Source organism: Pelophylax lessonae (genome assembly GCF_965119305.1).
Source record: "Pelophylax lessonae genome assembly, chromosome: 8".
NCBI classification, from domain to species: Eukaryota; Metazoa; Chordata; class Amphibia; order Anura; family Ranidae; genus Pelophylax; species Pelophylax lessonae.
This window is the reverse complement of record NC_138775.1, coordinates 8,555,061-8,580,942: the sequence shown is the minus strand read 5'-3', so window position 1 is coordinate 8,580,942 and position 25,882 is coordinate 8,555,061. Positions and strand designations below refer to the sequence as shown.

At 47.3% G+C, this 25,882-nt stretch overlaps 1 protein-coding gene across 4 annotated transcripts in view; it reads left to right on the top strand.

Moving 5' to 3' along the window:
- Nucleotides 1-25,882, top strand: part of GRM2 (glutamate metabotropic receptor 2) — an 87,632-nt gene that overhangs the window by 48,353 nt on the left and 13,397 nt on the right. For 3 of the 4 annotated variants that reach the window (XM_082265451.1, XM_082265453.1, XM_082265450.1), the window contains exons 2-5: nt 535-1,154; nt 7,185-8,022; nt 13,968-15,031; nt 23,191-23,359. In XM_082265451.1, coding sequence (XP_082121577.1) covers nt 705-1,154; nt 7,185-8,022; nt 13,968-15,031; nt 23,191-23,359 — 2,521 coding nt within the window. In that variant the 5' untranslated portion in view covers nt 535-704. Of the gene's footprint in view, nt 1-497; nt 1,155-7,184; nt 8,023-13,967; nt 15,032-23,190; nt 23,360-25,882 lie in introns of all 4 variants that reach the window. The other variant, XM_082265452.1, reaches the window with a different exon arrangement.

The window sequence follows — 25,882 nt, the reverse complement described above, 5'->3', positions numbered from 1 at the left end:
TGACCATCACACTAATGTATCATGAGTTGTAGATATAGTAATTATTAGCAGGGGTTCCCTGAGATTGGAAAGTTATTTTAAGGGTTCCTCTGTGATGAAGAGGCTGAGAAAGGCTGATATAGGGGCTCTCAGGTAGAAGTTCCCGGGTTCACAGGGCCCCTGTAAAGCTCTTTGAGCAATGTATCATAAATGCAAGAAAGATTCAAGTGTTGCAGCCTAGATATTTTGACAGTATCCAAAAAAAGCAACGCGTTTCTCGTGTTTTTTTATTGTGTGATTTATTTGCTTCTGTGAAAATTCTATACTCAGTACATATAACTCCAATAGCTTGACCTTCTTCTGTAATTTTTGGATCCTAATGATGGAAACTCTTTAGAACCTGAAACATGTTGGATTATTTTTATTGGATACTGTAATTGATAGATTGTGGAGGGTCTAACGTTTCTTCAATCGTTATCCAGAACTAAAGAATATTTAATCTGTGTTCTTCTTTTCAGTAATGTCTGACTCCAATCTCTTCTTTTCTCCATCCAGAACAGAGATGTAGGAAATGTTCTCCGTCTCCCTCTCATGTCTCCTGAATTCTTGGATCTTCCACCTTTCATTTCTTGGAAGCTTCCTTATTCTCCGTTTCTGACTCATCACTGATCATCCTGACCGATCTTCCAAGCTGCTAGCTTCACACCTTCATCAGGTTCTACCAGATGGCTAACGTCTTCTGGACGCTCTTCTGGCTCCCTGTTTTCGCCATGGATAAGAGCGGCAAGATTCCTCGGCCGGAGATCCGAATTGAAGGGGATCTGGTGATCGGGGGTCTCTTTCCAGTCCATGAGAAAGGAGGACCTGGCTTTGAGTGTGGCCGGATGAATGAGCACCGTGGACTGCAGAGACTGGAAGCCATGCTCTTTGCTTTGGATGCCATCAACAGGGACCCACAAATCCTCCCAGGGCTCCAGCTGGGGGCCCATATACTGGACACATGTTCTAAAGACACGTATGCTCTGGAGCAGGCCTTGGAGTTGGTACGAGGATCTCTGACCCGGGGCGATGGACCTCAGTACCTGTGTCCAGATGGATCATATGCTATACATGGGGAGACCCTCACAGCCATCAGTGGGGTGATTGGAGGATCATACAGTGATGTGTCCATACAGGTAGGATAAAAGTGACTTTATTTAAGGTGAAGGTGAAGCTCCTAATGTATATTAAAAAAAAAACACCCTTTATGGCACTTTTCCACTGCAAGTACCGGCTCGGCTCTACTCGGCCCTGCTTGGCCCGGTTTGCTTTTCCACTGCTGGTACTGCTGGTACCGCATGGTACGGTGTTGGGACGGTTCGGTACGGTACGGTATGGTTTGCTTTTCCACTAAAGTAGTACTAAAGTTAAGTGGGTGGGATAACAACAGGGTGGGTGGGATTCTCTGACCAATCAGTGGCTAGTAGTGACTGCATGCAAAGGATTGTGGGATATGGTACCGGTTATGGTACCTCTTGGAACCACAATCGAGTAGGTACTGTTTTTTTGAGAGCCGTACCGTTCGGTTCCATGCAGTGGAAAAGCGCCGCTGTACCGTACCGTACCGAACCGTTCCTACACCATACTATGCAGTACCAGCAGTGGAAAAGCACAAAAGCGATGGCCGAACCGTTCGGTTCCATGCAGTGGAAAAGCGCCATTAGTTAATTATTATTAAAGAGTAATTAAAGGAAAACTTTTTTTTTTTTTGGATAGAGTTGTGAGGGATTAGAACACCTGTCAGGTTTTTATTGCTGTCTATGCCCCCCGATAGGGAGATTCACCCTCTCTATTTGTCTGAGTCAAATGACGGGGAAGAGGAATCAGTTGGGCCTCAATTCCCCAAACACAAAGGGGCCCAAACAGGCAAAGGGCAGTGGAGAAAAGGTAGGAATGGGTCTGGATTTTTGGGTACCAATTAGTCATAGAAAGCAAGAAGAAGAAAATAAGATAAAATAAAAGATATCTTTATTAAATACAAGTTAAAATCATACATATACACAAAACATTACAAAAAACATTACAAAAAAGTCGACAAATACCGTGCCAACTTGTATTGATACAATCCCCAATCATGGAAGAGACCAAAAAGGTCTCAGCCTATTCCTCTACATGTTTCGCGGACTTAGCCGCTTCCTCAGGAGGATTTCATGGGTTCAATTTTGTATCTAGGAAGAATAAGAAGAAGAAAATGTAAAGAATATTACCTAATAATACCAATATAGTGTAGCGCTAAACATATAAATAATTGGTGAAAAAAATTGGTCCACAAAGAGTATTATACAGGTAGTGTCCAGGATAAATTATGGTGAATAAGATCCCAGAAAAAAAGACAAGTCCAAATAAATCCAAGTGCAAAAATACTGTGAAGACCGCTCCTTTCAGTGACACCCAGGGAAAGTGTAGGATGGGGACACCACAGTGCACAAATGATCAATGCAGCTTACCAGAGCGCCATGGCTACTCAAATATATGAGAAAGCCTCTCCCAGCATGTAGATAAACAACCATACACCAGTAAATCTAAGAAGGTGGGTGATACCTCTTGATCTTTCTTAATCACTCTGTTTGGTCAGATAAACATATGGAGGGAAATGAAGACAAAGGACCATAGTGTAATCCCGTAAACCACATCAGATATATTTATTAAAAGCACTACTCACAATATGGAAGACAAATGCAGGCACATAAGATAAAGGCTGAAGGGTCCAATCGTGGCGTCCCGCATGTATCCAAACAGCATTACAACAGTAAAAGGAGGCCGGCTCCGTAAGGGGGCGTGTGGACGTTACGTCTGGAGTCGCCAACGTTTCGTCATCAAAAGACGTCGTCTGGGCGGAATATAGGAATATTACCTATTTATACAGCAAATCACAATGAATGTGGGGGAAATAAGAATACCTCACCTATGGTCACTAGTAGACAAGAGAGCCCAAGGGAGGACCAGGAACATCAAAATCTCTTACCGGCGGGCATGGGAGACCTTAGACGATAGTACACACTGGTATGGAATTAATAGGAACACCAAAAAATCAATGTCATTGAAAAAGGTCTGTGGATGGGAAAGGGAAAAAGGAAGGGGAAGGGAAAGGGAGGGGGGGGGGAAGAGGCATGAGGACAAGAAATGGAGGGAGTCAATGACAATAATGATAATACTGAAAAATATAAATATATATCATACCAAATAAGTGTGTCTGTAAAAGATATTCCACACAGAGGGGGCAAAAACACGAGGGATTGATTGTTGGAATACAGCTCAATCAGCCACAGTATCACCAATGGAGAAAACAACATAAAAATATTCATTTGTTGAGCTCCTTTAAAAAGAGCATATGTGACTGCAAAAATGAATAATTGGTAAAAGAATAGTCCTCCTGAAAAAGAAAGCTTCCAGAATTTCTTTTAAAGATGGTTATGGAGAGACAAAACCCTATAAGTAAAAAAAAAATATATATATATATCATCTCAGGAAAAAGAAAAAGAGGGGGAGGGATGGTAAAAATATAGCTGGTAAATTGGGAAAGCAACTTACTCAGTAAATCTCCTCGTGTAACATCCTCCCTGTGTGGAAACAAACAGCGGACGACGCCATGATTGACGGCGTCAGCTATTTATGTGTCTCCTAATGACCGACGTCAGCAGCGTCTAGCGCAGCGTGTGACGTCGGTCATTCTGTCCACCTGCTAATGCGCATGCGCCGATGTCGGCGCACGCGCAGTCTGCGGAAATCCGGCAGTAATGGACGGACAAGAATCCGTCTCAGCAGGGGACACATGCCCGCCGCAAGAGAATCGGTCCCGCCTATCCAAGGAGCTATCAAGTTCCGGTGACAAGAGGAAGAGGAAAGAAAATTGTTATTGCCAGCAATTCTGAATGACAACATACATGAGCCCTAATAAATATACAACAAAGTGTATGTACAAAACAAAAACAAAATAAGCAAAGGAATTATATTCTTGTTACAACAATATGTTGGGTGAACAAGCCCAAATAATATATATATACAATGGCAATCAGTGATTGATCGAAAGGCAATTAATGCACATGGCTAGTAGCCGGGGGGGCATCAGGACAGTTCTGTAAAATAGAAATTAATAGCAAGAGCTGTAGACGGAATTGAACGGAAAATATTAAAGTTGAAATGGATATAGGAAGACAAAAGGTGTTGGTGAAAGTGGTGGGATGGGGAAAACTGGGGGAGGGGGAGTGAAGTGGGGGAAAGGGGAAGGGGAGGAGGGGGAAAAAAAAGGGGAAAGAGGGGATGAAAGGGGGGACAAAAAAGAAAAAAGAGGAAAAAAAGAGAATAAGCCAGACTATTCAATAAAATCACAAAAAAATGTGTGTAAGTGATTACTTCATTTAGGCCAGGGGGGATAGTGGCATTAAGCCTCTCTATCCACATGGTCTCCCGTTGGAGCAATCTTTTATCCCAATTGCCCCCCCCGAGAATCCTCTGCTATAGCATCCAGGTCAAAAAACTTTGCCACCTCTGGATGATATCTATGGTGGATGCCAATATGGCATCCCACAGCTGTTAATCTTCCACCAGTGGAGTAGTAGAGGTGGTCCCCTATGCGCTGACGCAGCTCCCGTCTAGTCTTGCCGACATAGAAGGAATTGCATTGGCATATCATGAGGTAGATGCCACCTCTGGTCCCACAGTCATTGTGGGAACGAGGTGACAATAGTTCTCCATTGGGAAGACGATTGGTGAAACCCTCTAGGATCCAGGGGCAGCGGGGGCAGTCGCCACATGGGAAAGTGCCCCTGGTGCCCACGGATCGGGGTTCGTCTCCATTGTAGTGGCTGTGGACGAGACGGTCATGTAGGGAGGTAGCCCTATGGAAAACCAATTCTGGGGTCTCCCTAACATAATTCTTGAGGATATGATGGTCTGTTAGCAAGTGTCAGTGATGCGAAATTACTGAGCGTAACTGATGGTGGTGCGCTGAACATTTGGTGACCAATTTGACCGTGTGGGGTTGAGGGGATTTTGGTGAAGGGTATAGTAAAGACAACCTGTTTCTGGCGTGGGCCTTGTTGAAGGCCCTCCTAAGACTGGTCCAGGAATAACCTCTCTGTAGGAGGCGGTCCCGCAAAAGGTTAGCCTGAATGTGGAAATCGTCATCTCTTGAACAATTTCGTCGTAGGCGCAAATATTGCACGTACAGCATGCTTTGGATCAATGATTTTGGATGTGTGCTAGTCGCGTGAAGCAGAGTTTTGCCTGCTGATGGTTTGCGATATAGATCTGTAAAGATCATCCTATCCGGGAGCTTAGAAATTGTCAAATCCAGAAAAGAGATCTGAGACCGATGATAAGAGTAAGTGAATCGTAGGTTCCAATCATTGACGTTTAGCATATCTAGGAAGGTATGCAATGTGTCAATGGGGCCAGTCCACGCCAGAAACAGGTCGTCTATATACCTATGCCAAAATGGGACAAATGAAAGGTAATACATAAGGGTCTTGTCTGAAAACACAAATCTCTCCCAACCCCCCCAGGTAGATGTTGGCATAGGAAGGGGCACAAGTGGTCCCCTATTTGTCTGTTTACTATTAGTATCACAAGTGAAAAAAAATCTCACATTTTGGGTTGTCCCCAGAACAGAGCAGAGGGCAAATATTCCATTGGGGCACAAGTTGTGGTGATCCCGGTGACAACCTGGGAATCCCTCACCTTGGTACAGAGACTGATGTGACTGGCTCAGTGTCCTCTGTACAGCACTGCGGTATATGTCAGAGCTATATAAATGCATGATAATAATAGTGTGTGACTGTGGGGGGGGGGGGGGGGCAGTAGAGACTGGTGTGACTGGCTCAGTGATCTCTGTACAGCACTGCGGTATATGTCAGAGCTATATAAATGCATGATAATAATAGTGTGTGACTGTGGGGGGACATTAGAGTGTAAGCTCCTCTGGTACAGAGACTGATGTGACTGTGGGAGGACATTAGAGTGTAAGCTCCTCTGGTACAGAGACTGATGTGACTGTGGTGGGACATTAGAGTGTAAGCTCCTCTGGTACAGAGACTGAAATGACTGGCTCAGTGTTCTCTGTACAGCACAGCGGTATATGTCAGAGCTATAAAAATGTATAATAATTATAGCGTGTGACTGTGGGGGAGGGGACATTAGAGTGTAAGCTCCTCTGGTACAGAGACTGATGTGACTGTGGGGGGACATTAGAGTGTAAGCTCCTCTGGTACAGAGACTGATGTGACTGTGGGGGGACATTAGAGTGTAAGCTCCTCTAGTACAGAGACTGATGTGACTGTGGGGGGGACATTAGAGTGTAAGCTCCTCTGGTACAGAGACTGATGTGACTGGCTCAGTGATCTCTGTACAGCACTGCGGTATATGTTAGAGATATATAAATGTATAATAATAATAGTGTGTGACTGTGGGGGAGGGGACATTAGAGTGTAAGCTCCTCTGGTACAGAGACTGATGTGATTGGCTCAGTGATCACTGTACAGCACTGCGGTATATGTCAGAGCTATATACATGTATAATAATAATAGTGTGTGACTGTGGGGGGACATTAGAGTGTAAGCTCCTCTAGTACAGAGACTGATGTGACTGTGGGGGGACATTAGAGTGTAAGCTCCTCAGGTACAGAGACTGATGTGACTGTGGGGGGACATTAGAGTGTAAGCTCCTCAGGTACAGAGACTGATGTGACTGTGGGGGGACATTAGAGTGTAAGCTCCTCTGGTACAGAGACTGATGTGACTGTGGGGGGACATTAGAGTGTAAGCTCCTCTGGTACAGAGACTGATGTGACTGACTCAGTGTTCTCTGTACAGCACTGCGGTATATGTCAGAGCTATATAAATGTGTAATAATAATAGTGTGTGACTGTAGGGCAATATTAGAGTGTAAGCTCCTCTGGTACAGAGACTGATGTGACTGTGGGGGAGGGGAAATTAGAGTGTAAGCTCCTCTGGTGCAGAGACGGATGTGACTGGCTCAGTGATCTCTGTACAGCACTGCGGTATATGTCAGAGCTATATAAATGTATAATAATAATAGTGTGTATTATTTTATGGAATTTGAAGGGATATTTTATATACAATCATTATATGAAGAAAATGTAAGAAAATTTAAATGGAAGAAAATAATTAGCATTCCTTTTTTTACTCATTTTTTATTTACTCCCTCAGGTGGCCAATCTCCTGCGGCTCTTCCAGATCCCACAGATCAGTTACGCCTCCACCAGTGCCAAGCTGAGCGATAAGTCTCGATACGACTTCTTCGCAAGAACGGTTCCCCCGGACTTCTACCAGGCCAAGGCCATGGCAGATATCTTACGCTTCTTCAACTGGACTTACGTCTCCACTGTGGCGTCTGAAGGAGATTACGGTGAAACTGGCATTGAGGCTTTTGAGCAAGAGGCCCGGGCTCGTAATATCTGCATCGCCACCTCCGAGAAGGTGGGGCGCTCCATGAATAAGAAAACCTTTACCAGTGTTATCCGAGCTCTGCAGCAGAAGCCCAGCGCCAAAGTGGTTGTCCTGTTCACCAAGATTGAGGATGCCCGGGAGCTACTGGCAGCCGCCCAACAACTCAACGTGTCCTTCATGTGGGTGGCAAGCGATGGTTGGGGCGCACTGGAGAGTGTGGTGCTGGGCAGTGAGGGGGTCGCTGAAGGCGCCATTACCATAGAACTGGCATCGTACCCACTGTGGGAGTTCTCAAAGTACTTCCAGTCTTTGCACCCCTTCAATAACACGCGCAATCCTTGGTTCAGGGAATTCTGGGAAAACAAGTTCCACTGTCGGCTCGACACTTTGGACTGCACAAGACACTCCCTGCAAGAGGTGAAGTTTGAGCAAGAGTCCAAAATCATGTTTGTGGTGAACGCGGTCTATGCCATGGCACAAGGCCTCCACAATATGTACCAGGCACTGTGCCCCAACGTCACTCAGTTCTGCCCTACTATGAACCCACCCAATGGACGACGCCTCTACCGTGAATTCATCCTCAATGTGAAGTTTGATGGTAAGTTGTCATGCGGTGATGGAGAAGGCTTTTAAAGCCCAACTGCAGCCAAATTTTTATTAACCCAGATCAGTGGTCTCCAAACTGCAACCCCTGTGTTGGCCCTTATCTGGGCCTTGGAGCGCTATTTCTTCCTCACATACGAGGCACCATTCTGCCCATTGACACCAATAATGGGGCACTATTCCTCCCACTGACACCAACAATGAGGCGCTATTCCTCTCACTGACACCAATAATGAGGCATTATTCCCCTCACTTACTTGAACGATGGGGCATAGTCCTCCAACTGACACCAACAATGGGGCACTATTCCTTCTACTGAAACCAACAATGGGGCACCATTCCTTCCACTGACACTGATGATGGGGCATTTTCCACCCACTGACACCAATGATGGGGCACTATTGTTCCAATTGACACCAATGATGGAGGACTATTGCTTCCACTGCTACCAATGATGGGGTACCATTCCTCCTACTGATACCAATGATGGGGCACTATTACCCACACTGACACCAACAAGGGGGCAGTATTTCGCTATTTCTTTCACTGACACCAACAATGGGGTTCTATTCCTTCCACTGATTCCCAATTATAGGGCACTATTGCTCCCACTGACACCAACGATGGGCACTATTCCTTCTACTGACACCAACGATGGGGCACCATTCCTCCAACTGACACCAATAATGGGGACTATTCCTCCAACTGACACCAAAGATGGGGCACTATTCCTCCCACTGACACCAATGACGGGGTACCATTCCTCCTACTGACACCAACATTGGGGTACTATTCCTTCTACTGATACCCAATGATAGGGCACTATTGCTCCCACTGACACCAACGATGGGCACTATTTCTTCTACTGGCACCAATGATGGGGCACTATTGCTCCAACTGACACCAAAGATGGGGCACAATTCCTCCCACTGACACCAACAAGGGGGCACTATTTCTCTCACTGACACCAACAATGGGGTACTATTCCTTCCACTGATACCCAATGATAGGGCACTATTGCTCCCACTGACACCAACGATGAGCACTATTCCTTCTACTGACACCAACGATGGGGCAGCATTCCTTCCACTGACACCAAAGATGGGGTACTATTCCTCCCATTGACACAAATGATGGGGCATTTTTCTCCCACTGACACCAATGATGGGGTACTATTTCTCCCACTGACACCAATGATGGGGTACCATTCCTCCTGCTGACACCAATGATGAGGCACTATTCCCCCCACTGACACCAATAATGGGGTACCATTCCTCCTACTGACACCAATGATAAGGCACTATTCCCCCGCTGACACCAGCATGGGGGCACTATTTCTCTCACTGACACCAACAAGGGGGCACTATTCCTTCTACTGACACCAATGATAGACTACTATTCCTCCCAATGACATCAACGATGGGACACTATTCCTCCCGCTGACACAATTAATAGGGCACTATTCCTCCCACTGACACCAATGATGGGGCACTATTCCTCCCACTGACACCAATGATGGGGCACTATTCCTCCCACTGACACCAATGATGGGGCACTATTTCTCCCACTGACACCAATGATGGGACACAATTCCTTCCACTGACACCAATGATGGGGCACTATTGCTCCAACTGACACCAAAGATGGGGCACAATTCCTCCCACTGACACCAACAAGGGGGCACTATTTCTCTCACTGACACCAACAATGGGGTACTATTCCTTCCACTGATACCCAATGATAGGGCACTATTGCTCCCACTGACACCAACGATGAGCACTATTCCTTCTACTGACACCAACAATGGGGTAGCATTCCTTCCACTGACACCAAAGATGGGGTACTATTCCTCCCATTGACACAAATGATGGGGCATTTTTCTCCCACTGACACCAATGATGGGGTACTATTCCTCCTACTGATACCAATGATGGGGCACTATTACCCACACTGACACCAACAAGGGGGCAGTATTTCGCTATTTCTTTCACTGACACCAACAATGGGGTTCTATTCCTTCCACTGATTCCCAATGATAGGGCACTATTGCTCCCACTGACACCAACGATGGGCACTATTCCTTCTACTGACACCAACGATGGGGCACCATTCCTCCAACTGACACCAATAATGGGGACTATTCCTCCAACTGACACCAAAGATGGGGCACTATTCCTCCCACTGACACCAATGACGGGGTACCATTCCTCCTACTGACACCAACATTGGGGTACTATTCCTTCTACTGATACCCAATGATAGGGCACTATTGCTCCCACTGACACCAACGATGGGCACTATTTCTTCTACTGGCACCAATGATGGGGCACTATTGCTCCAACTGACACCAAAGATGGGGCACAATTCCTCCCACTGACACCAACAAGGGGGCACTATTTCTCTCACTGACACCAACAATGGGGTACTATTCCTTCCACTGATACCCAATGATAGGGCACTATTGCTCCCACTGACACCAACGATGAGCACTATTCCTTCTACTGACACCAACGATGGGGCAGCATTCCTTCCACTGACACCAAAGATGGGGTACTATTCCTCCCATTGACACAAATGATGGGGCATTTTTCTCCCACTGACACCAATGATGGGGTACTATTTCTCCCACTGACACCAATGATGGGGTACCATTCCTCCTGCTGACACCAATGATGAGGCACTATTCCCCCCACTGACACCAATAATGGGGTACCATTCCTCCTACTGACACCAATGATAAGGCACTATTCCCCCGCTGACACCAGCATGGGGGCACTATTTCTCTCACTGACACCAACAAGGGGGCACTATTCCTTCTACTGACACCAATGATAGACTACTATTCCTCCCAATGACATCAACGATGGGACACTATTCCTCCCGCTGACACAATTAATAGGGCACTATTCCTCCCACTGACACCAATGATGGGGCACTATTCCTCCCACTGACACCAATGATGGGGCACTATTCCTCCCACTGACACCAATGATGGGGCACTATTTCTCCCACTGACACCAATGATGGGACACAATTCCTTCCACTGACACCAATGATGGGGCACTATTGCTCCAACTGACACCAAAGATGGGGCACTATTCCTCCCACTGACACCAACAAGGGGGCACTATTTCTCTCACTGACACCAACAATGGGGTACTATTCCTTCCACTGATACCCAATGATAGGGCACTATTGCTCCCACTGACACCAACGATGAGCACTATTCCTTCTACTGACACCAACAATGGGGCAGCATTCCTTCCACTGACACCAAAGATGGGGTACTATTCCTCCCATTGACACAAATGATGGGGCATTTTTCTCCCACTGACACCAATGATGGGGTACTATTTCTCCCACTGACACCAATGATGGGGTACCATGCCTCCTGCTGACACCAATGATGAGGCACTATTCCCCCCACTGACACCAATGATGGGGTACCATTCCTCCTACTGACACCAATGATAAGGCACTATTCCCCCGCTGACACCAGCATGGGGGCACTATTTCTCTCACTGACACCAACAAGGGGGCACTATTCCTTCTACTGACACCAATGATAGACTACTATTCCTCCCAATGACATCAACGATGGGACACTATTCCTCCTGCTGACACAATTAATAGGGCACTATTCCTCCCACTGACACCAATGATGGGGCACTATTCCTCCCACTGACACCAATGATGGGGCACTATTCCTCCCACTGACACCAATGATGGGGCACTATTCCTCCCACTGACACCAATGATGGGGCACTATTCCTCCCACTGACACCAATGATGGGGCACTATTCCTCCCACTGACACCAATAGTGGAACATTCTCTCCACTTCCTACTGACTAGTGGTTTCTAAGTATTTTTTTTTTTTTTTTACTCCCACTGACTATCACCATTTCACTTCTAGTAAGGTCAATGGATGAGATGTTTCTGCCTCATTCCTAAACCTGGAAAATTAAATTCTCCTTGAAATCAACAGGATTATAACTATTCAAGAATTGGAAAAAGGGAAAGAGGGACTTTGTAGGCATTGCCCCCCCCCCCCGAGATCTATTAGGATAACACATAGGTTTGTAAAAAAAAAAATCACACTTTATTTGTAATAAAGTTTAAAAAAAACTTCAGTCATTGGAGACATCACATAGAGCAGTGATAGCAAACACAAAACCAACTTATCTGTTTCAAAGTGCCGGAGAGTTAATACCAGGGGGGGGAATGTGATATATCGCCTCCCAGCCACCTGCCAACTGCCATCTGAAAATTGATCCACCGTGGATTGCTTCTCAGAAGAGCAGCAAGGGACGTTGCATATGTAAATGCACCCCAACCCAGCTACTCACCTCTGCATCCCGAAGCCCCCCTCTTTGCTTACATCTACATGCCCTGCTCACTATTGCACCCCCACAAAGCTGCTGACCTTGTAAAGGTTAGCCGGTCAGTGGTGCGCGCTCTTCTTCCTCCCAGCTGTGGCACGCGTGCCGTGGGTTCGCCATCACTGACATAGAGTATAAAAACAATGTATAACATAGTATAACCCTGAAAAAGATATGATCCATAACATGGGATCTTTTTCAGGGTTAAACTATGTTATACATTGTTTTTATACTCTATGTGATGTCTCCAATGACTGGAGTTTTTTTAAAACTTTATTACAAATAATTTTTTTTACAAACCTATGTGTTATCCTAATAGCATCTGAGGGGGGAGTTCAACGCCTACACTTTCCCTTTTTCCAATTTTTGACTATTTATTTGGGATGTGGTGTTCAAAGGGTTAGCTGTGGCACAAATATGTAAGGTTATAACTATCATAATTTTTCTGGTGATACAGCTCCTCGCCAAGGGCGCTGGAGCCCCTAGGTACGCCTCTGCCAGCAGCAATAGATCCCCTCAGCAGAAATACACCCCACAGTAACAATAAATTACCCCAGCAGCAATAGATCATCCAGCAACAATAGATCCTCCCAGCAACAATGTACTAATCCCAGCAACAATAGACCCACCAGCAGCAATAGATCCTCCCAGCAGCAATAGACCCCACAGCAAGAATAGATTACCCCAGCAGCAATAGATCATCCAGCAACAATAAATCTCCCCAGCAACAATATACCAATTCCAGCAACAATAGATCCCCCCCCCAGCAGCAATACATTTCCCCAGCAAGAATAGATTACCCCAGCAGCAATAGATCATCCAGCAACAGTAGATTCCATAGCAACAATAGATCTCCCCAGCAACACAATACCAATCCCAGCAACAATAGACCCCCCCCCGCAGCAGCATATCTCCCCAACAGCAATAGCAAACCCCAGCAACAACAGATCATCCAGCAACAATAGATCATCCAGCAACAATAGATCTCCCCAGCAACAATAGTTCCACCTAGCAACAACAGCCCCCCCAGCAACAATTGAAGCCGCCGGTAACAATAGACCCTTCACAACAAAATGCCCTCCCCCTCCTAGAAACAATACTGTAGATCCACCCTAGCAACACTAGACCCCAATGGCAACAATAGATCTCACAGAAGCCAGCATTAATACACCACCTAACAGTAAAATGTACCCATCAAAAACTGCTCCCCCAGCAACATAAAATCCCTCTGAGCAACAATAGATTCCCCTTACTGGTAGCCATAGACATCCCCAGCGAAAATAGATCCTCCAGCACCCCTTGACATTATATACATCCAGTGCTGGAGGTGCCAGAACTGCGTTCCTCCACGTTCCTGCTGAAAAAAAGCCCAGTCTGTGGCAACACCTCCCCTGTCATGCCATTTCGGCATATCTGATTTCAGATACGGGGTGAGGCTTTGACCTCCTATGATAGTTAGGAAGCTGAGAACTGTAAATCATTGAATAGCCCCATGTAGTCTGTAACTTTGTTGAACCTCTTGGATTGGAATGACACCTCCATGACTTTCTCTGTTTCCAGCTCCCTTCCCTCCTCCGGACACCAGCAGCACAGTGAGATTCGACAAGTTTGGAGATGGAATCGGCCGTTACAATATCTTCAATTTCCAGAACACGGACGGTCATTACCACTATGAAAAAGTTGGCTACTGGGTTGAAGAGCTGACGCTCAACACAAGCCTCATCCCTTGGGCCCAAAGCTCGGTGCCTGTGTCCCAGTGCAGCGACCCCTGCAAGAAGAACGAGGTGAAAAGCATGCAACCTGGAGATGTCTGCTGCTGGATCTGCATCCCATGCCAACCGCATGAGTACCTACTGGACGAGTTCACCTGCAGGGACTGCGGTCTTGGCTACTGGCCCAATGAGGATCTGAAGGATTGCTTTGAGTTGCCGCAGGAATATATACGCTGGAGTGATGCCTGGGCATTGGGCCCGGTCTGCCTGTCCTGCTTGGGGCTTATCTCAACCCTCTTTGTGTTTTGGGTGTTCATACAGAACAACAACACCCCAATAGTCAAGGCCTCTGGTCGCGAACTTTGCTACATCTTGCTGAGTGGTGTGCTTCTCTGCTACGCCATGACCTTCATATTCATTGCCAAACCCTCCACCAGCGTCTGCACCCTTCGACGCCTTGGGCTTGGATTGTCTTTTGCCATTTGTTACTCGGCCCTGCTCACCAAGACCAACCGCATCGCCCGGATTTTCAACGGAGCGCAGGATGGGGTCCAGCGGCCCAGATTCATAAGCCCGGCCTCTCAAGTAGGCATCTGCCTGGCCCTCATTTCCTGCCAGCTCTTGGTGGTGATGGTCTGGCTTCTTCTGGAGCCAGCTGGGACTCGTAAGGACACAGCACCAGATAAAAGATATGTGGTGACCCTGAAGTGTAACAGCCGAGATGGAAGCATGCTTTTGTCATTGTCATATAACGTCCTGCTAGTCCTTCTTTGCACCCTCTACGCATTCAAGACGCGAAAGTGCCCGGAGAACTTCAACGAGGCCAAGTTCATCGGTTTCACCATGTATACCACCTGCATCATCTGGTTGGCGTTTCTACCCATCTTCTACGTCACCTCCAGTGACTACAGGGTAAGCATTGACAGATTACGAATTTGGAGTCTGGTAAAGCAGGTAACATTCAGTCAGGTCTTCTCAATGAACCGTGCGTCGAGGATGGTTGGTTTTTGGGTGGAGGCATGTTGTACACGGTCATTTTGCACTCCAAACTTAGCTCTTCTTGATGTGTTTATTGATTGTCAGTAAAGTATCTGCAAAAAACATGTCTCCATCCCATACACCAACCATTCTTGACGTGTTTTCACCACTTCTGGCTTTCTCATAAGTTTGTCCTTGTGAGCAAACTAGGATTGGTGAAACGCGTCGAGGATGGTTGGTTTTTGAGTGGAGACATGTTGTACACAGTCATTTTGCACTCCAAACTTGTCCTCTTGATGTGTTTATTAATTGTCAGTTAATTATCTGCAAAAAACATGTCTCCACCCAAAAAACCAACCATCCTTAACGTGTTATCACCACTTCTGGCTTGCTCATAAGTTTATCCTTGTGAGCAAGCCAGGAGTAGTTAAAACGTGTCAAGGATGGTTGGTTTTTGGGTGGAGACATGTTGTACACAGTCATTTTGCGCTCCAAACTTAGCTCCTCTTGATGTGTTTATTGATTGTCAGTAAAGTATCTGCAAAAAACATGTCTCCACCCAAAAAACCAACCATCCTTGACGTGTTTCACCACTCCTGGCTTGCTCATAAGCTTATCCTTGTGAGTGGTGACACGCGTCGAAGATGGTTGGTTTTAAGCAGGGCTGGGCTGAGCACCCTAAAGCCAACCCCATTTAGGTCTATGGGAGCCGAACAGGAAAAGTTCCCATTTTGAAGGCTTATATACAAGTTATTGGCCATAAAATGCATATGGGGGTCTGGGTACTGCCCTGGGGGACATGTATCAATAAAAACATAAAAATGTAAAAAAATTGTTTTTTCAGGTGCAGTGATTTTAATTATGCTTAATGTGCAACAATAAAAATGAAAATCTCCTTTAAATATAGTGTCTGGGGGGCCCACTTATTGTGCCTGTAAAGTGGAGCATCTGTAGCATGCATAAAACATGCTGCAGCAAAAATGACATTTCTAAAGAAAAAAAAGCTGGGTCAAAATGACTCGTGGTTACAATTGTCGAAACACCCGGCTATTGAAAAAATAAAGAAAAAAAATGGCATAGGGTCCAACCCCCCGAGTCCACAAACTAGGCCCTTCGGGACTGGTGTGGATTTTATAAGGAACCCCCCCCCCCCAAAAAAAAATCCATACCAGACCCTTACCTGAGCATGCAGCGTGGCAGGTCAGAATAATAATCACAAGAAACAGTTTGAAAAATCTTGTATTTAAAATAAAATAAAAAAATAGTGTCCCTCGATGAAAATCTATCGTCAATCATGACGCCCGCAAAAAAAAAAATCAAAAACGCTCTCGCCTCCTTGGAGGCCTTCCGCCGTCTGCCCACTCTGCGCTTTGAAAGTTCTTATGTAGGCAAGGGGTGGGGCCACCTGGCTACGTCATGCGGTGGCACCGCCCCCTTTTGACCTCACATGACCTGCTGGGCTGAATGCTTGGATGGATAAGGGTCTGGTATGGATTTTAGGGGGGACCGTTTTTTTTTCTTTATTTACAGGCACTTTTTTTTTCTTTCAGCCGTCAGCGGGGAAACCCATTGACAGCTGATGACTCATCGGTTGTTAAGGATGCCACAGCCGCCTTCCTGGCCCCGCTCCTTACCAACCAGCTTACACTGCGCCCTGATCAGGGCGCAGAATGCACTGTGCAGCGCTCAGGGGCGAACACTCTGCAGATTCGAGTGTTTGTTGTATGGCCGAACAGGCAAATATTCGGCCCGAACTCAAGCTCTGGCTGAACCATTCGTCCATCTCTAGTTTTAGGGTGGAGAAATGGTGAATGCAGTCACTTTTCTGACAATATACACAGCGAGAGGAGCTAAGTTTGAAGTGCAGCTGGTATCTTTTCAAATGTAGCACTGCCCCCTTGAGTATTGCTGGATTATTGTGGTGGTGGGGGGGGGGGGGGGTATGGTGTGCAGGCTGGAGCTGGTGTGGTGGTGGGGGGGGGGGGTATGGTGTGCGGGCTAGAGCTGGTGTGGTGGGGGGGTATGGTATGCGGGCTGGAGCTGGTGTGGTGGGGGGGGTATGGTGTGTGGGCTGGAGCTGGTGTGGTCGGGGGGGGGGGGGGTATGGTGTGCGAGCTGGAGCTGGTGTGGTCGGGGGGGGGGGTATGGTGTGCGGGCTGGAGCTGGTGTGGTCGAGGCATGGGGTATAGTTTGCGGGCTGGAGCTGGTGTGGTTGGGGGGGTATGGTGTGTGGGCTGGAGCTGGTGTGGTCGGGGGGGGGGGGCATGGTGTGCGGGCTGGAGCTGGTGTAGTCGGCCGGGTATGGTGTGCAGGCTGGAGCTGGTGTGGTCGGGGGGGGGGGGGGTATGGTGTGCGGGCTGGAGCTGGTGTGGTTAGGGGGGTATGGTGTGCGGGCTGGAGCTGGTTAGGTCGGGGGGGGGGGTTATGGTGTGCGGGCTGGAGCTGGTGTGGTCAGGGGGGGGGCTATGGTGTGCGGGCTGGAGCTGGCGTGGTGGGGGGGGGGGTATGGTGTGCAGGCTGGAGCTTGCGTGGTGGGGGGGTATGGTGTGCGGGCTGGAGCTGGTGTGGTGGGGGGTATGGTGTGGGGCCTAATGCTGGTGTGGTGGGGGGTATGGTATGCGGACTGGAGCTTGTGTGGGGGGGGCGGGGCTATGGTATGCGGGCTGGAGCTGGTGTGGTGGTGGGGGGGGGGTATGGTATGCGGGCTGGAGCTGGTGTGGGGGGGGGGTATGGTATGCGGGCTGGAGCTGGTGTGGGGGGGGGGTATGGTGTGCGAGCAGGAGCTGGTGTGGTGGGGGGGTATGGTGTGCGGGCAGGAGCTGGTGTGGTGGGGGGGGGGGGTATGGTGTGCGAGCTAGAGCTATACCATGTTTTACTTTTGTGCATTATACACATATTGAATTTTGGATGTTGCCAGTTCCATACGCCCAATCCCGAATGCAAATATTTTAGTAATCTGTGTAGAAGCTGACAGTGTTTGTCTTGTTTAATAGTGGAGGAGGAAGCAATAACGGATCAATAAACTTTATAGAAGATTAATGTGTGTTTCTTGGCAGGTACCAGAGGAGGAAGCAGTAAAGGAGGAGTAAACTGTATACAGGTTGACAGTGTGTATCTTCTCATATAGAGGAGGAGGAAGCAGCGCTAGGTCAGTAATCTGCATGGAAGGTGACAGTGTGTCTTCTCATATAGAGGAGGAGGAAGCGGTGCTGGATCAGTAATCTGTATAGAAGGTGACAGTGTGTATCTTCTCATATAGAGGAGGAGGAAGCAGTGCTGGATCAGTAATCTGTATAGAAGGTGACAGTGTGTATCTTCTCTAATGAAGGAGGAGGAAGCAGTGTTGGATCAGTAATCTGTATAGAAGGTGACAGTGTGTATCTTCTCATATAGAGGAGGAGGAAGCAGTGCTGGATCAGTAATCTGTATAGAAGGTGACAGTGTGTATCTTCTCATATAGAGGAGGAGGAAGCAGTGCTGGATCAGTAATCTGTATAGAAGGTGACAGTGTGTGTCTTCTCATATAGAGGAGGAGGAGGAAGCGGTGCTGGATCAGTAATCTGTATAGAAGGTAACAGTGTGTCTTCTCATATAGAGGAGGAGGAAGCAGTGCTGGATCAGTAATCTGTATAAAAGGTGACAGTGAGTGTCTTCTCATATAAAGGAGGAGGAGGAAGCGGTGCTGGATCAGTAATCTGTATAGAAGGTGACAGTGTGTGTCTTCTCATATAGAGGAGGAGGAAGCAGTGCTGGATCAGTAATCTGTATATAAGGTGACAGTGTGTGTCTTCTCATATAGAGGAGGAGGAAGCAGTGCTGGATCAGTAATCTGTATATAAGGTGACAGTGTGTGTCTTCTCATATAGAGGAGGAGGAAGCAGTGCTGGATCAGTAATCTGTATAGAAGGTGACAGTGTGTGTCTTCTCATATAGAGGAGGAGGAAGCAGTGCTGGATCAGTAATCTGTATAGAAGGTGACAGTGAGTGACTTCTCATATAGAGGAGAAGGAAGCGGTGCGACCGGGCCCTGGCATTCCACCCCCGTGGGGAGGCCCCAAGATGGCAGGAAGGGGGCCCACTGCAGAACTTGTGAAAGGGTCCCGCTGCGGGACCGTAATAAAGGGCCCTGCAACGAGAGTAAAGGCCCCAGGATCAGTGGGAAGAGCCCCAGGCTTGAAGGGAAGGGCCCTGACCAGGGGTCCGGGTGGGGGGCCCTTCATGGTTTCTTGCACCGGGGCCCTGAAGGTTCTAGTTACGCCTCTGTCTATGAGTATATACTGTAATATATATTTATATATATTGTTGCTCGCACAGCTTCCAGAAGACAGCAATTATTCTTTCATCCTCTGTGAGATATAAATATAGAATTCTTATTTACAGAGACCCCGCTGTGCCAAAAATACCGCGCAGAGAAAAGATGAATGTCTTCTCCACGGCCACAGATGGCAAAGCGTTTCCTCCCGTAGTCACAGTGGGCAGCGCCGCTCAGATCGCTCCCTCAGGGTTTTCCACACACAAGCATTTTCTCTCCAAACTCGAAGACTTGTCAGGTAGCCGTGACATTTAGCGACCATTTCTAAAGCTTTCCCGAAAAGTGCCAGAAAGGCGCTCAGGAAATATTCGCCTAAATATTACATCGTGAATATCTCTACAGCGGATATAGAAAATAATCACCCTCCTTTAAAATAATCCCCATTGTGTTGCTTTACAGCCTGAAATAAAGACAGAGACAGTTTTTGTTTTATCCAGCTGTATTTACACCAACATTTTGGCGAAATCGAGTTGGAAAAAGGATCACCCCCCCCCCCCCCCCCTTGTGTCAGTGTAGCACCCTCCTAGGTAGGTGCTAGTGAGGACATGGCTCAGTTTGGTGGGGGGTGAGTGTAGCACCCTCCTAGGAAGGTGCTAGTGAGGACATGGCTCAGTTTGGTGGGGGGTGAGTGTAGCACCCTCCTAGGTAGGTGCTAGTGAGGACATGGCTCAGTTTGGTGGGGGGTGAGTGTAGCACCCTCCTAGGTAGGTGCTAGTGAGGACATGGCTCAGTTTGGTGAGGGGTGAGTATAGCACCCTCTTAGGTAGGTGCTAGTGAGGACATGGCTCAGTTTGGTGGGGGGTAAGTGTAGCACCCTCCTAGGTAGGTGCTAGTGAGGACATGGCTCAGTTTGGTGGGGGGTGAGTGTAGCACCCTCCTAGGTAGGTGCTAGTGAGGACATGGCTCAGTTTGGTGGGGGGTGAGTGTAGCACCCTCCTAGGTAGGTGCTAGTGAGGACATGGCTCAGTTTGGTGGGGGGTGAGTGTAGCACCCTCCTAGGTAGGTGCTAGTGAGGACATGGTTCAGTTTGGTAGGGGGTGAGTGTAGCACCCTCCTAGGTAGGTGCTAGTGAGGACATGGCTCAGTTTGGTGGGGGGTGAGTGTAGCACCCTCTTAGGTAGGTGCTAGTGAGGACATGGCTCAGTTTGGCGGGGGGTGAGTGTAGCACCCTCCTAGGTAGGTGCTAGTGAGGACATGGCTCAGTTTGGTGGGGGGTGAGTGTAGCACTCTCCTAGGTAGGTGCTAGTGAGGACATGGCTCAGTTTGGTGGGGGGTGAGTGTAGCACCCTCCTAGGTAGGTGCTAGTGAGGACATGGCTCAGTTTGGTGGGGGGTGAGTGTAGCACCCTCCTAGGTAGGTGCTAGTGAGGACATGGCTCAGTTTGGTGGGGGGTGAGTGTAGCACCCTCCTAGGTAGGTGCTAGTGAGGACATGTCTCAGTTTGGTGGGGGGTGAGTGTAGCACCCTCCTAGGTAGGTGCTAGTGAGGACATGGCTCAGTTTGGCAGGGGGGTGAGTGTAGCACCCTCCTAGGTAGGTGCTAGAGAGAGAGTATAGTTGTTGGCTCTGTCTGCCTATCAGAGGAGCAGCAGGCAAATCTATCTTGCTTTCTGCCTATCAGAGAGCAGGATCTGTTAGTGAGGTCTGCTCTTTGTGCTCAGTATGTGATTCATTGTGTCTAGAGTGTGTTTCACACTGGTCCAATAGGGAGGCATGTTGGACAGTGGGAGGAAACCTGACCAATGGCTTCATAGGCTTTGATACAGTCCTGATTATTGGTAGAGATAGGCTGTCTCGTGCATTCTAGGATACTGTATAAAGGCAGGAGCACATGTGCTGCTAGGTCTTTGGCTGGAGAGCGGAGTCCCGGAGACGGGTGGGGGCTTAGCGGCTGCCTCCTCCTCTGTAGCAGTGGCACATGGTATCAGGAGGTCGTCCTGAGGGTCAGAGGAACGGAGCTGAACACAGAGGACCTGACTATTAGATACACAGGCTTTGATACAGTCCTGGAGATTGGCAGAGATAGGCTGTCTCAGTGCATTCTGGAATACTGTATAAAAGCCAAGAGCATGGTTTGACCAGTTTGGTGTGGAGGAACTTAGGTGTCCTGATCTCAACCCTACTGAACACCTATGGGATGAATTAGAACACCAACTGTAAGCCAGGTCTTTTTTTCTGGTGCCCAACGTGAGGCCAAACATGTGAGTCAGGTCTTTTCATCCAACATTATTACCTGACCTCACAAATGGTCACAAATTCCCACAGACAAGCCTTCCCAGAAGTGTGGAAGATTTTATAGCCACAATGGGTGCAATTCTATATTAATGGTCATGATGGGACAACTCCATATTAATTAATGGCCATTGTTTTGGAATGGGATTCCCTTCAAGCTTATAGAGGTGTAATGGGTCAGGTGTCCACAAAGCCAGGTCCATGAAGACATGGTGTGACCAGTTTGGTGTGGCGTAACTTGAGTGTCCTGCACAGAGCCCTGACTTCAACCCTACTGATCACCTTTGGGATGAATTTTAATGCCATTTGTGAGTCAATTCTTCTTACCCAACATCAGTACCTGACTTCACAAATGGTCACACATTTCCACAGACATTCCAAAATCTTGTAGGAATACTTCCCAGAAGAGTGGAGGGTGTTATAGCCAGAAAGGGTGTAATTCCAAATTAATGGCCATGTAAGGGGGGTTACTCGTTATTAATGGTCATGGTTTTGGAATGGAATGCCTTACAAGCTTATAGAGGTATGATGGTCAGGTGTCTACAAAACTCCATGAAGACATAGTGTGACCAGTTTGGTGTGGAGGAACTCAAATGTCCTGCACAGAACCCTGACCTTCAACAGACATTCCAAAATCTAGTGGAAAATCTTCCCAGAAAAGTGGAGGGTGTTATAGCCACAAAGAGTGCAACTCTATACTACTGGCCATGGTTTTGGAATGAGATGTCCAATCAGTTCATATAGGCAGTGCTGTAGTTTGGCCTAGGCCAACAAGGCCCAGGCCTAGGGCGGCACTTTGCAGGGGGGCAGCAAAAAAAGCTGCCCCCCTCCACCTGAGACTCTATTGGCCACTGGTAGCTCTCTCACCCCCTCTCTCTCTTACCCCCTCACACCCCCCTTCTCTCTTTCACCCCCCTTCTCTCACCCCCCTCTCTCTCACCCCCCCTTATCTCTCTCACCCCTCTCTCTCTCTCTCTCTCACCCCCCTCTCTCTCTCTCTCTCATCCCCCCTCTTTCTATCTCTCATCTCCTCTCTCTCTCTCATCCCCCCCTCTCTCTCTCATTCCCCCCCTCTCTCACTCTCTCATCCCCCCCTCTCTTTCTCATCCCCCCTCTCTCTCTCATCCAGCTTTCTCTCTGTCTCTCTCACCCCCTTTCTCCTCCCCCTCTCTCTCTCTCTCTCTCTCTCATCCCCCCTCTCTTTCTCCCTCCCTCACCCACCCCCCCTCATGAGATCTCAGGGGTTCATGCTGGGACTTGCAGTCCTTCAATTTTTGAGGGAGTTGCATCCATTAAAAAGGAAGGAGTGGGGCAAATTTACATAGGACAAGGAGGGGGGGGCGCTCAATTTTAGTCTTGCCTAGGGCAGCACAAAATCAACATACACCACTGCATATAGGTGTGATGGTCAGGAGGGCGAAATGATTTGGTCATATAGTGTAAACTTGTTTAATCTGTATTTTATGTTTTAGGTTATGTGTGAATCATAAACAAACTTAAAAATGGATGTTAGACACTTCAATTCTTGGCTCTTCTTTCCTCGTCTCTCAGGTTCAGACCACTACTCTGTGTGTCTCGGTCAGTCTCAGTGGCTCGGTGGTTCTGGGATGCCTCTTCACCCCAAAACTTCACATCATCATGTTCCAGCCGCAGAAAAATGTCACCAGTCACCGTAGTGCCACCAACCGATTCAGCGCCACGGGAGCAGGCGGATCCCACAGTGAGTATGGCCATCCAGCGCAACTCCAGGGCAGTGGTTCCCAACCTCAGTCCTCACATGTCCCCAACAGGTCATGGTTTCATCCATGCTTTAATTTAAGGTAAAGGGTTTGATATTCATGACAGCTATATTATCTATGGAAAATTCCCAAAACATGACCTGCTGGGGGTACTTGGACACTGAGGTTAGGAACCACTGCATTAGGGCGCAAACTGCTAGCCTACTGTGATCCAGAATGAATTATCTCCACTCACTGTGGTCTAGAATCAGGTATATCTGCCTACTGGGACCTAGATTTGGATATCTCCACCAACTAGGGATCTAGAATCAGGTATCTTCACCTACTGGGGTCTACAATCAGATATCTCCACCTACGGGGGGGGGGTCTAGATTAAGGTATCTCCACTCACTGTAGCCTAGAATCCAGGTATTTCCACCTACTAGGGTCTAGAATCAGTAGTCCACACCTACTAGAGGTCCACAATCAGGTTCCTACTTCCTTACTGGGGATCTAGAATCAGGGGTCTACACGTACTGGGGTCTACAATTGATATTATACACCTACTAGGGGTCCACAATCAGGTTTCTACTTCCTTACTGGGGATCTAGAATCAGGGGTCTACACGTACCGGGGTTTACAATTGGTATAATACACCTACTAGGGGTCTAGAATCAAGTATCTTTGCCTTCCGGTGGCCTAGGTTGAGGTATCTTTGCCTACTAGGATCTAGAATAAGGAATCCTACATAGTGGAGTATAGATTTAGGTATCCTGGGGTATCAAAAAGAGCAGCTTAATGCACAATCCAACAACATCTTTGTCTTCCGAAAATTCAAATTTCGAAAGTCAAAATTTGAGTGTCGAAATTGGAATTTTCGAAATTGGAATTAAAAATCGATTTAAAAAAAATAACAAATATGCAAAATATACCAGATACTACAAAATAGACCAGATACTATGGTCTAGCATAAAGTATCTTAGCCTACGGTGATCCAGAATGAAATCTCCACTCACTGTGGTCTAGAATCAGGTATATCTGCCTACTGGGACCTAGAAAAGGATATCTCCACCCACAAGGGATCTAGAATCAGGTATCTTCACCTACTGGGGTCTACAATCAGATATCTCCACCTACTGGGGGTCTAGATTAAGGTATCTCCACTCACTGTAGCCTAGAAGCCAGGTATTTCCACCTACTAGGGTCTAGAATCAGTAGTCCACACCTACTAGGGGTCCACAATCGGGTTTCTACTTCCTTACAGGGGATCTGGAATCAGTGGTCTACATGTACCGGGGTCAACAATTGGTATTATACACCTACTAGGGGTCTAGAATCAAGTATCTTTGCCATCCGGTGGCCTAGATTGAGGTATCTTTGCCTACTAGGGTCTAGAATAAGGAATCCTACATACTGGAGTATAGATTTAGGTATCCTCGTGACTGATTTTCAAAAAACTGAACAAGTGTGGATTAGAGACCCTCTTTGCATGTTGAATTAATTTAAAGTTTGCAGACCTTCACCTACTGGGGTCTACAATCAGATATCTCCACCTACTGGGGGTCTAGATTAGGGTATCTTCACTCACTGTAGCCTAAAATCATGTATTTTCACCTACTAGGGTCTAGAATCAGTAGTCCACACCTACTAGGGGTCCACAATCAGGTTTCTACTTCTTTACTGGGGATCTAGAATCAGGGGTCTACACGTATCGGTGTCTACAATTGGTATTATACACCTACTAGGGGGTCTAGAATCAAGTATCTTTGCCTTCCGGTGGCCTAGGTTGAGGTATCTTTGCCTACTATGGTCTAAAACAGTGATGGTGAACCTTGACACTCCAGATGTTTTGGAACTACATTTCCCATGATGCTCATTCACTCTGCGTAGTTGAGCACCATGGGAAATGTACTTCCAAAACATCTGGGGTGCCAAGGTTCACCATCACTGGTCTAGAATAAGGAATCCTACATACTGGAGTATAGATTTAGGTATCCTGGGGCAGTGTTCCTCAACTCCGGTCCTCGGGGCCCACTAACAGGCCAGGTTTGCAAGATAACTAAATTACATCACAGGTGATCTCATTTGCTGCTCAGTGATTGCAGCATTCTAGTCTGCATCTCCCCAAAGTAATACTTAAAATCTGGCCTGTTAGTGGGTCCCCGAGGAACGGAGTTGAGGACCACTGTCCTGGGGTATCAAATACAGCAGCCTAATGCACAATCCAACAACATCTTTGTCTTCTGAAAAATTCAGAAAATTAAAATTTTCGAATGTCGAAATTGGAATTTTCGAATCGATTTAAAAAATAACAAATATACAAAATACGAAATACGAAATGAAACAGCGTTTTCCACCGCGCGCACCTCTAGTGACTGGGGGATTCGATTTTCGAAAAACTGAGCAAGTGTGGATTAAAGACCCTCTTTGCATGTTGAATTAATTTAAAGTTTGCAGACCTTCACCTACTGGGGTCTACAATCTGATATCTCCACCTACTGGGGTCTACAATCTGATATCTCCAC